Genomic DNA, 12,698 nt, shown 5'->3' with positions numbered 1-12,698 from the left:
CCCACTGCCCCCACTGCCCCCCCTGCCCGAGCACCTAGTAGCCTCCCTCGCTAACCCACTTCCCTGAGGACTGGGTGGATTGGTGGAACAAACATTTAACTCTATGCCTTCTCTGGCTACGGAAAGGCCCTGCGCATCAATTTGGGTGAATTGGGACAGGCAACTCTTTAGCCGTCAGTCTATCTGGTCTAGAACGCTATATCTATTGCTCAGTGGAAGCAAATCACCTCTAAAGGTGTAAATGTTTGCTCCCTTCCGAGCAGCTTGCTCAGCCTGCACCCCAGGACCCAGAGTGTTCCGCCTCTAGAATCTCTGGGGGAGGCAGGATAAAAATACGTTCGGGGGAGAGATTGGATTTGTGTTCCTGGACATGCTAGGACCCAATTGCAGATGTAATCCACCACCGACTGTTCCTAAAATTAATTACAACAGTCTCCCCATATATTTTTAACACGAGGCCCCACCCAGTCCACACGTCGAGCAAAAAGAATTTCACTGGATACGTATGAGGGGAGTGGCCTGTTGGAGTTCAGCCAATGGATACATTTGTTTTTAAGGACACCATAGTCCTCCCTTTTACCCTGAATCAAAGCTGGAACCCCTGCGAGGACTATTACATACGGTACAGACTCGGGAGGGAGGTCTAAACAGTTTTGTTCTAATACTGGAACACCACGAATTATACTGCTGCTAGGTGGAAGATGTACATTTTCTGTCCCTCTACCCCCCTCATTCGCGTTAACTCCACTCATTACTGGGTTATTATTCACAGTACTGACACTGGGTTGAACTAAGTGATCACTGGGCAAAACATTTGGGGGGGGATAAGTCAGCTAGATTGTCCATTTCGGAAAGAACAGGGTGGTGAGGAGCTACAATCTCAAACCTTGTCTGCCTCTCAATAGTGTCATTACCAACAATTACTCGTAAACCTTCCTCCTCCCCGTGAGCAGCTGCAAACAGTTGTTCAAGGCGCAAAAGTCTACTTTCCATGGCATTAAGTCTGTCATGGAGAGGGAGACATGACTTGGTGAAAATGTCTTCCATTTTAGCCCAAAAGTCTTCTCCAAACTCCGTAAGGCGCACAGCATCAGGGGTTGGTGGAAGCGTAGGTGCCTCATCATTCGGCAGGCTTATAACTGGGCTATTAGTATTGTAGATAATTGTCCTTCCCCCGTGTTTTTACATTTCTGGATTTTTGCTTTCCTGTTATTTATGGGGGCTCCTCCATACTTCCTTTTAGGGACTATAGCAGCAGCTTTGGCTCCCGTTTTTGAGCTGCTAGCAGATCGAGTTTGCAGTCTCAATGTGGATGGGCCCTGAGGGTCATGATTTTGAACGGAAGCACATTGGGCAATAGGTGCAACATCCACGCTAGCTGGGGAATCAGAGGGTCTGCTTTCTATTTGTACTTGATGGCGGCCCTCGCCATGGTCGCCCAAGGAAGCAGTGACATTATTTTCCTGCCGGTTTGGCTATAGAGCCTTTGCCAGACACCCCAAGGACGACCGTTTGTCAAAGGCGGGATCCATAGATAACGTCCTTTCCGTTATTTCTATTTCGTGTGCCAGCATAGAAGATGCCCTAGTGAGAAATTGGTCCAGGGTTCCTACAATTGACCCACCAGGGATAGACTTTCTTCCCTTTCCCACCTTGGAGGAAGCCATTACAAAGTTTGTTTGGGGCAATTGCTCCTCTGGTCAGGTACAGTTGGTCTTGTAAAAGAAGAAAAGAAAAAAATCAGTCTGCACAGTCAGCCAAAGTGTATAGGCACTAACCTTGGCAATAGGTTGCAAATGAAAGGAGATGGTCCCATCCCGTCCGTCCTCGAACAGGCTCAAACAGGCCGCGCCGCGGTGGCTCCATGCTGTTTATGAGGGGTGGCACTGGCTCACGCGGCCCCTCACGCGAGACCGCACTGCCTTCTTGGGGTTGTAGTGCCCCGGCAGTCGGCGGTCCGCGGGAGCAGCGAGGCAGCAGGCAATGCGCAATCCCGGTTTCAAGGAGCGTGTCCCGATCCAGCAGGACGACCAACACAGGTATGGGGCAGCAAAAGCGGCTAGCACAAATCCCAAAGAGCTCGTCCAGAATCCAGTAATCAGGACAGTGCCAGAAAATAGTCCTTCTTGCAACAGCTATTTTCCAAAAAAGAGGGGAAAGTGTTTTTGATTCATAAATATGCTGTAATACTGTAACACAGAAGTTTATACGCTGACATCTAACAACAATGTTGCCAAACAGTTCTAAATCAAAATCCAAGTTGCCCAGGCGGCAAAAATTGCATTTATCTAACAGCACACGTGTATTTTTAACATTTTGCCGCTTTTCGCCGAGCCTTACTGTATCATGGATACGAATGAAGCACTGCGCCGGTACCAGCTCCACTCGGCCCTGCAATCCACTCCAAAGAAGCCGAAGTATCTGCTTGATTTCCCTTTTTCCTTCCCCCACTGAATGCCTTTACCGTGTGATTGCTCCCTCTGGCTTTCCTCCACTCGAGCACATACTTTCTGCCTTCTTTTTATTTATCATCACTTACACCCGGGTTTTACCTTTTTTTTTGGACTGGTGAACTCTCCACTCCCTTCACTATTAATCGTTCAGAAAATGAAAGATAGAGAAACTTACCTGAGCCTTTCTTTTCTCCGAGGGAGAACGCTGGCCTGGAGGACTCCGCCCAAGGGACTGATGCCAAAGACCCTGAAAGAAGACTGAAACAAAGAGAGACTATTAAAAGACTTTAGTATAAAAATATTGGAAATAAAAGAGTATACCTTATACCAAACTAAAAACGCTGTATTAGTCATTTCAACCCCCTCCGCATATTGAAATATCTCACAAGCTTGCTCTTGCTGCACTGCCGGCATACCACTGTACTCCTCTAAAAGAGACACTTCATCAGCACTAGTAGTGGATTCACCATCAAATGATTCCCCTTGAATGGGAAATCCACTGCTAGAATCTTAAACTTGTTCCTCTGCCTCAGATACAGAGTGAATCTTAGAGCCATGTTCAGAGTCCTATTCAAAAAAGCAAACCTACAACCTGCTGGGCAGTCAGCTTGTGTGCTGCCACAATGCATACTTATGAAACTAACACAGCAAACAAGACAGCACTAAACAACAGTTTCAAATTAGAACTCTACCCAGCTGTATCAAAGAGTAGAAAGAACTATTGACATATAATTTTCCTAGAAAAGCTATCAATATGATTCACACACTGAACTTAATACTCTAAAAAGATACATACATCTCACTTGCTGCGGACAATCAACTACACCTATTCTGCACAGACACTGCAAGCACCAGTGATATCGCACTAGAAAGGAAAAATAATATAGACACAAGATAGCACAATATAGAGCTTGCACAAATCCAAACATGAATTTGAAAAAAAGAAATCGTAAGCTAAATATGCTACAATTATTACAACTGTTAAAAAAACATTCAAACAGGGCAATAAAAATAATTTGAAATAAATATTACAAAACATTTCCTTACCAGACACATGCAACTAAACAATCTACAGATGTACTAGTGCCGAAATCACAAGCAGGAATCTCCACCAAAGAAATCAAAAGCTTTGCATTCGAATAAAAAGAAGAAATAAAACATTAAGATCACAAATGCAAATGATGACGAGACATAAAACTGCTCTCCTTATAAACACTATGAAGTCTGCTTTTGGTGGCAGATCAGCTTGACTATCTTCTGATCTGCCCCAGAAGGGGGCACAAAGCAAAGGCAAGATACCCTAGAGGGGAGTGACGCTTTCCCTGGCCAAACACCAGTACACACACACCACCAGCCACACACAATGCCAGCCAAGTTCCAGTACACGCAGACTGGTAGCAAAACTCCAGTTCTCTCACACATACCTATTACCTGGTGTCTCGTGTTTTTCTAGATCAGCCTAAAAATGGCTGATCTGCCCAAGGCTGGGTCGGAAAACAACCAAAACCTGATTGTAGGAAAGTAGGATCTGCTTCCTGTGGTTACCCCCCACTTTTTGTTAATGTGATGCTGTTTTTAACTAGTTTAAGTGGGATCCTGCTAATCAGGACCCCAGTTTATCTGCTTTATCCCTAAATTGTTGTGTTCACTACTTGGCTACTTCCCAGATTGGTACTGGGGTACCCTTGTCAGTCCCTAGTATATGGTTCCCATTTACCCAGGGCATAGGTACCCCAGAGGCCTTCATGGGCTGAAGCAGGTATTATGCCACCCATGAGAGACCGTTAAGAATGGAACTACAGGCCTGCCATTGCAGCCTGTCTAAGTCTGTGCATGCACCACTTACTAAATATATAGTTTTACTATATCTAAGGGTCACTGCACTTAAAACCTATGTCACCCCTCTAGCAGGCCTTTACAATACTGAAGGCAGGGTGTTTGGTTCTAAGTGAGAGAGTGCCCCTGCATGAGCAGGACACTCCTGCAGCCTACGGAGTCCATTCTCCCGGGTTGTCAGTGAAGCAGCCATATACTGTAAAGAGGGGGCACCGCGGAATCGCGTGATGACCATCTCGAAAATGGCTTCAATGAATCCTATCATGTTTGGTGTTAAACATGTTGGAATCGTATCCCACACCGTACACGGTTTGGGAGGTATGATTCCAAGCACTGGAAGAGCCCCCCCGTTAGGCTCTCAGTGTTACCAGGTACCAGCCTTCTAGTCCCGGACAGCATAAAATGGTTGCTGCCGACCAGATACACATTTCTGCCCTCCTTCTGCTGCTGAGCCAAGCTCGAGCAGGGGAAGGTAGGTAGAACAATAGGCATCCTGTGACTGGTAAGTGTGACCAACTCCCAGACAGGATTTAATGTATTGGGGCTGGGTGGGTGCACTTGCCAGCGCCTGAAAGTCTGCATGAGGGGCACATTTGGTGTCCCTGTGCATAGTCCAATTCAAACCAGCCCTTGGATCCCTTGGCTCCCGCTCTGGCACAAAACTAGACAAAGGACATGGGAGTAACCTCCCCCTGTCCAGACCCTCCCCTGGGAGGGTCCCCTGAATCTTCCCAACCCTTTCCTTAGGCTACTTAGTCTCTTGATTTGTTGTGGGATAAGATTCAGAATTGAACCACTGCAGTACTACCATCTGGGCACTCTGGACTATGTTTGGGCCTTACTTTGTCTCCCTTCCAGTCTGCCGCATCGCCTGTGCATTTTACAGGAACCTTCCATGGCCAGTGAAGCATCCAGGACTATCGAAGTACTCTCCCTTAGAGTGAAGGATTCACTCCCCTGCATTTGCAGGCACCACAACCAAGTCGACCATTCTGCAGATCCTGCGCTCCTCTTGACTTTGTGGGCTTTGCAACACAGTTGGTGGTTTTCCCCATCTCCCGAGGGCTGCTCTACCCTCTCACCACGTTTGAGGTACTTGGGCCTCGTGGGGTTGCAGTAACTGAACCCCTAAGTACTGCATCCCCCTATGCAGTTGCAAAGGCTTGTTGACATCTTTGCAAGAAGATCTTTTGGTTCCAAGTAGCCCCAACCTCGAGCACCGCCAGTAACCAGAATCTTCAGCCACACCCCATTGTGTGCATCGTGGCCTGCATCTTTTGGTGAGCTGCTTGAGGTCCTCTTGCAACTCCAGTGCCTCCGGCCTATGGGCCCAATGGAGGGTCACCTTTGTTAACCTTGTGCTCCCCTGATTGCTCGGGGCCTGCCCTGACTCCCCTGCTTGTGGTGAGTCTTCTGGACATGGCTGGTCCCAACAATGCACCTTCTTGACTTCCTGCATAGGTTGCATTTACCAAGGCCTTTTTGGTGCTCCCGCCGGACACCGACCCTTCAGCACTCGACATCCTTCGTGGGACAGCTTGTATCCGGGTCCTGATCGTCGTGCTCATCGCCTGGTCCTTGCAGCTGCAGAGTCATGGTCACCGTCCTCTTTCCTGAAGCTTCCGACATCGGAGGGCATCCTTCTTCTGAGTCTTCTGCTCACCTCTGAGTGACATAGATACTGTCCCCTCTGCTTTCAGGTACTCCTCTTCAAGAAGTTTGGATTCCTCTGGACACTTTCTCCTCTAACAGCACTGGCCCTTTCCTGAAGTCCTCCATTGGGTTTCTGACGCCACTTCACACCTATGCACCTGCCTTTCCTGGGATAGGTAACTTTGGTACCACAGTAGGGTTGGTTCTCCAACTTTCTATCTGCCACAGGGTTTCTTCAGGGTCCACTGGGAAGGGTCCCTAATCTTTAAAAATCCAACTGTGACTTGCACGTAGACTTGTACGGAGCACGCTGTCGTGTTCATACACTGCACACACTCTCTGTGGGTTCCCCATCTACTTACCTTGGGTGGTTCTGTGGTTCCCCAGCAATTCTACTTCCTCTTGACATTGTCTTGACTCGAGTCGTGGTTCTTTTACCACTTTCTTAGTATATGGTCTGTCCCCCCAGGGCCCACTGTGTATTAGTGCTATTTACTGTGATTTCTGTGCTTTAGTATTGTTTGCTTTGTGTCTTTCTCCGTGTGATATTGTAACGTACCAGATAGTGTTATATAATAAATACATATTTTTATAAATACTTTGTGTGGTTCTTTTTTTATTTAATCTATACTATAAGATTGCAATCTGGTAAAACAAGCTGCTTCACACTCCTTCAAGACTAAGCCTGAAGGCTGATCTCCACAGCTACCACTTGGATAGCTTTCTAAGGTTAATAATAATAATAGGGAACGTCCCTTGCCCAAGGGGCAGCTCCCCGCCATGTAAATAAATGTATCCCTGGTAGCTAGTGTGTTTGAAAGTATATCCGGCAAAAAACTCTCTCCTTTCCCTCAGTGTGTCTGTGCTCCCGATAATCCCAGGAGGGGAAACCTACCTTGTTTTCCTGGAAGAAGCAAATGGCTTCCAGCGCGTTCCCGGCTTTTTTGTATGATGTTTGCGCACCGTGCGCACACGGATGTTATCAGATCGTCAGGGGAGCGGTCATGGTTGGCCCTGTAAGCCCTTCCTCTGCCATCCCTGGTGTGGGTATGTATTACGGGGCCCACTGGGGTAGTGCCAGGTGGGTGGGGGGCTAGGACATACTAGACATCCTCAGCACATGAGCACTGGTGCTGAGGACGTGTCCAGCACATCCTCCGCACCCAAGGGGTTAATGTCTTGCCTGACAGACTAATCTAATTTGTTGTTTCAAAGTCTACTTGACACTCATCTTCTTAAACATATGCTCCACTGATCCTTATGATGCTCTTGTTTCCAGGTACAACAAGCTTAGCAGGAATGTCCGAGAATTGGCCCAAAAGATCAGAGACCTGGATGAGAAGGACACATTTCGGGTGCAGAGCACTGCACGCCTTCTAGAGAAATTGTAAGTAATGGTGTAGATTTTGCATACCACACTCACAAGGGGCATTAATCCTATTTTGTCAATGTACTTTTTTGGGATCAATATATGCATTGTGTTTTAAGGAAACCAAAATGATGGAGAAGTTCTTGTTGTCAGTCAGGTTTGAAGCATACAGTGACAATCATTAAGTGGCCAGTAACTCACAAGTGATCTATCTATCTATCTATCTATCTATCTATCTATCTATCTATCTATCTATCGGTTGCCAGTAGGTAGTTATAGTTAGAACCTAGTTTCCATAGGAATTTCTTTTTTGACTTGCTAATAACTTTGCCGTCGTTTGACGAATCTTTCTGAAATTCTTCCAAAAAAGTCTATCCAGGTCAGCCCCTAACCTGAAAGTTTGGGGGTGATTCGTTCAGCGGGGGCTGAGAAAAAAGGGGGTCTCAAAACTCGTTTTCTCCATGTTCATTTCCATAGGAAATTTTGCGACGAGCTATAGCCCGAACTGCTGAACAGAATTACCCCAAATTTGGCAGAAAGGTAGAACTTAGTTCAGAAAGCGACCTTATTTTTAAATGGTGTGAATCCGTTCAGTAGTTTTTGAGAAATTCAAATAATAAGAGTGAAGAAATAATCTTCCCATAGGAAACTTTGTACAAGGCTACAGCCGAAACTACTGAACGGAATTACTCCAAATTGACAGACCTAGTGTTGGTTACCAGTCGGGCATACGACTCTCTGCATTGGTGGACTCCACACAACCTTTGCAAGGGCCGACTGTTCCAAGAGCCTGTGCCGCAGATTGTCCTGACAACGGACGCATCTCTCCAGGGATGGGGAGCTCATGTGCTCACTTACACAGTGCAGGGACTATGGACGACGCAGCAACAGAAGATGCACATCAACTATCTGGAACTGATGGCAATCTTCATGGCGCTCAAGTCCTTCATTGTACATCTGTGCAACAAAGTCGTGCTAGTCCGGACGGACAACATGACCGCGATGTACTACATTCAAAAGCAGGGAGGCACCCACTCGCCACAGCTGTCTCATCTGGCTCAGAGCATGTGGAAGTGGGCCATTCAGAGGAACATTTTCCTCATGGCAGAACACCTCCCAGGAAAGGACAACCAGATGGCGGATCTGCTCAGCAGGTACAGCCATCAAATGCACGAGTGGGAGTTACACCCATCTGTCCTCCACCCGTACTTCCGGCAGTGGGGTCATCCGGAGATAGACCTGTTTGCCACAAAGGAGAACGCAAAATGCCAACTCTTTGCCGCCAGGTTCCCTCACCCACAGTCGCAGGGGAATGCGATATGGATGAACTGGTCAGGCAAATTTGCGTACGCTTTTCCGCCAGCCCCTCTAATACCGCTGGTCGCAAGAAAGCTAAGGCAGCACGAGATGACTCTCATCCTAGTTGCTCCAACGTGGGCGCGCCAGGCTTGGTACACCACGTTCCTCGAACTCTCAGTGGTGCCGCATCAAAGACTGCGCCTCACGCCCAGTCTTTTGACGCAGAACCATGGAGACATTCAGCATCCAGATCCGCAACAGCTCAACCTGGCGATCTGGCTCCTGAAGTCCTAGAGTTTGGATACCTTAACCTACCTCCGGAGTGCATGAACATCATCAAGGAGGCGAGGAAACCAACTACTAGAGCATGCTATGCTGCAAAGTGGAAGCGTTTTGTCATTTACTGTACAGCCAATGACATCAACCCGCTAGATGCATCTATCCCCAACATCATCTGCTATCTGTTGCATCTTTACAAGTGCAATCTAGCGTACACTTCCATTCGGATACATCTATCCGCCATAGCGGCTTATCTCCAGAACAGGCAGCACCTCTCTGTCTTCAGAGTGCCCGCCATTAAAGCCTTCCTTGAAGGTCTGAAACGAGTCATTCCCCCAAGAACACCGCCAGCTCCGGTGTGGAACCTCAATGTCGTTCTCACCAGACTGATGGGACCGCCATTTGAGCCACTGCACTCGTGTGAACTCCAGTTCCTTACGTGGAAAGTAGCTTTCCTTGTAGCTATTACGTCTCTGAGGCGTGTCAGTGAGCTGCAGGCGCTCACAATCCAAGAGCCATTCATTCAAATTCATCCAAATAGGGTGGTGCTACGCACTAACCCCAAATTCCTTCCGAAGGTGGTGTCACAGTTTCATCTAAACCAAACTATTGACTTACCAGCATTCTTTCAAAACCCGCAAACGGTGGCGGAAAGAATGCTCCATACCTTAGATGTACGGAGGGCGTTGATGTACTACATAGACAGAACACAACCCTTTAGAAAAACAAAACAACTCTTTGTTGCCTTCGCACCACAACACAAAGGCAACCCGATTTCCAAAGCAGGGATAGCCAGATGGATTGTTAAGTGCATCCAGATATGTTATCAAAAAGCCAAGCGCACTTTAACAATACCCCCCAGAGCGCACTCCACACGCAAACTGGGGGCATCCATGGCTTTCCTAGGGAACATTCCTTTAGAGGATATTTGCAGAGCAGCCACGTGGGTTACACCACATACCTTTACAAAACACTACTGTGTTGATGTGCATTCCAAGCAGCAAGCTGCTGTAGGACAGGCTGTTCTGAAGACACTTTTTCAGGTTTCTGCAGCTGGCACGGGCAACCGCCGCTGATGGAGGGACTGCTATGTATTCTATGCTAAGATATGAATTTAGCAGCCCACATGCCTCGAACTGAATATGCTACTTACCAGTATGCATCTGTTCTTGGCATGTAGGGCTGCTAACATTCATATCGCCCGCCCTCCTCCCCGGTGCCTGTCGCAGCTGCAGATATACTATTGTATTTATTCATTAGCATGGACATCCTTTACACTTTTCACTCCATCTTCTGCCACAATGGCGAAAAACAATCTGGGGATGGAGCCGATGCCCATGCGCACTGTAGTCCAGGGGAGGAGCCACCTATCTCAGGATACTTCGAAGACTCTTCCAGGACAACAATGTGCGATCATCCGAGCCCAGCACTAGGCGGCGATCTAATGCTAAGATATGAATGTTAGCAGCCCTACATGCCAAGAACAGATGCATACTGGTAAGTAGCATATTCATTTTTTAAGATATTGAAAACACTGAAAAAACCCCACCAGAATTTACCAAAAATAGAAACTGAAAACAGGAAAGCCTAACTATATAATAATAATAATCCACATTTGTAAAGCGCACAATCACCCGTTAGGGTCTCTAGGCGCTGGGGGCCGTCGGGAAGATTAAGCAAGCTATTGCCCAGAGTCACATGGTGCTGGACTAATCTGCCGCCGGCGCTGGGGATCGAACCGTGATCCCCAGATTCCAGCGTCAGTCGCCCTGGCCGCGGCGCCACACCTCTCCCCACTAAGCTCAGTCATCTTGAGTTTAATCAGTTTATCTAGGTCTAGCTCTATGGTATCCCTAGTTTTGAGTCACCTTGCTGACTTGCAGGGAACTGCTAAAAAAATGGCCTTTTAACATCTAGTCTTTTTCTTCTTTTCAGGTAACTATTCCGAATCAGCGTCAAGACACCTACGGGTATTCGTGTGCTTTAGAAATTCATTAACATAACAACTAGCAATCGGACTTGGAACAATTTTGGAAAAATCAAAACAATGGATAAAGAATCAGTTTAGTTCAAATTCCCAACCTTCAGAACTCAAAGGATTTGTTCTAAGAGCGTTTAGAGGATTTTTACAATCCTAATTCACTTTACTGAAAGATGTACTTTTAAACACGAGTCCTTATCCACACTGCTGAACATCATATGTTGGAAAGTAGGTTATTAGTTGAGGTAAATGTGCATCTACCACTGGTAATGAGGCCACTAACACAGTCTAGGGCTCAGAATAGGTCTCCATAAATTATTCCCATGCTCAACCATTGGTAGCTTAGCTGCGAGCAGCAAAGCAGACCGGTATGTAAAAAAATTTAAAACTGCAATTCAGTGAATAATTAAGGCACAATGCACAATAAAATCCAATACCAATTTATAAAACAAGGAAATATTTTTCTCTTTAAAATGACACCAAACCAAAAGAAATCCAAGCAATCCGGGATTTATGAAGTGCGCTATGCACCCGTGAGGGTCTCAAGGCGCATGGGGGTGGGGGGGCTGCAGCTCCAAATCAGCCGTCTTGAGGCTCTTCCTGAAGGTGTGCAGAGTGGGGGAAAGTCTGATGTTTAGAGGGAGCTTGTTCCAGGTCTTTGCCACGATGTAGGAGTAGGCTCTTCCACCTGCTCTGGCTCTATGGATGCGCACAGTTTCGGCTAGGTCGGCGGAGCAGAGGTCTCTCTTGGGTACGTGGAAGGAGACTCTATCATTAAGGTATTGGGGTCCGGTGTTGTGGGGGAATTTGTAGTAATGAGTGAGTAGCTTGCCTTTTTCTTTGTCCTGGCTCACCATTCTCTTTGCGATATTGGTTGTGGAGTCTCTGATGCGGAGACGTACTTTGCACCAACTGAAATAGGAAGCTGTTCTGTCACTTCTCATTGCCGTCAAAGCTGAGCTTTTTAGTGGTGTACCGCTTTAATGATTTGAAGTCCATTTGACAATTAGGATGTATTTTAAACTTGTCGGTTGAAGGCTAAAAAGCAAACTTTTCTAAAATGGGTGTTACATTTTTTTTTCTTTCTTTAACATTAGATATGCCATGGGACTCATAAATACGAAACAGGGCCTCCAGCTGTGTGAAAATGTTTCAGCCTCATCTTTTTGCAGGTAACTCATCATTGATTCACAACTATCAGTCTCGTCATATGCACAGTTATGTATTTAGCTTGTAACCATTTTTAGGTCTCGCCTGAGACAGTGCATGTGCTGTCTCTTCGAGACTGTTATTAAATGGCTTTTAAAAGTTCCACCAGAGGCTTTTTCTGGCCTACAGCTTGCGTTCACGAGCTCGTGCACGTGCACAGCTGCCATCTGTGTTTTTTGTATTGCTGTAATCAGGCTGTGGCTGTGGGAAGCTATTGTCCTGCTGTCCCCACCCATCCCTCCCTGCCCAGTCCTGCTTTTTTGGAGACATGTCGTTGGACATGTACCCCTGCTGTTCATTTTTTCTATACTCTGTACGCTGGGTATTAAGTTGGTATTGTTGTTGGTCCTGTCCCCTATTCTGTGTGGGCCTGCCTTCCGCATTTTTCTTTTTAATATGGGACAGTCTGCTTTCCAGTGACCCGGGTCCTTACAGTAGAAGCAAGCTGTCCCTGGTGGCGGTAGGGAAGCTGACCTGTTATTCTCTGGTCTTGCTGTACCCTTCCCCGTGCCTTGTCCCCTCCCTCTTCCTTGCTGGCTTGTGTAGAACCTTTCTTGCACTACCATTAGTCTGACCTTTTCCTTCTTTATTTTCTCTGATTCCATTGTCTGTACATTGG

The 12,698-nt window shown here is 46.8% G+C and overlaps 1 protein-coding gene across 3 annotated transcripts in view; it reads left to right on the top strand.

The window, feature by feature from the left end:
* IMP3 (IMP U3 small nucleolar ribonucleoprotein 3) overlaps positions 1 to 12,698 on the top strand; it is a 174,052-nt gene that overhangs the window by 63,782 nt on the left and 97,572 nt on the right. For 2 of the 3 annotated variants that reach the window (XM_078687033.1, XM_078687016.1), the window contains exons 2-3: positions 7,222 to 7,329; positions 11,968 to 12,042. In XM_078687033.1, coding sequence (XP_078543159.1) covers positions 7,222 to 7,329; positions 11,968 to 12,042 — 183 coding nt within the window. The remainder of the gene's footprint in view (positions 1 to 7,221; positions 7,330 to 11,967; positions 12,043 to 12,698) is intronic. The other variant, XM_078687025.1, reaches the window with a different exon arrangement.

The sequence above is a fragment of the Lissotriton helveticus genome, chromosome 1_1 (assembly GCF_964261635.1).
Source record: "Lissotriton helveticus chromosome 1_1, aLisHel1.1, whole genome shotgun sequence".
NCBI lineage: Eukaryota > Metazoa > Chordata > Amphibia > Caudata > Salamandridae > Lissotriton > Lissotriton helveticus.
The sequence above is the reverse complement of the archived record's forward strand: the minus strand, read 5'-3'. Positions and strand labels throughout refer to the sequence as shown.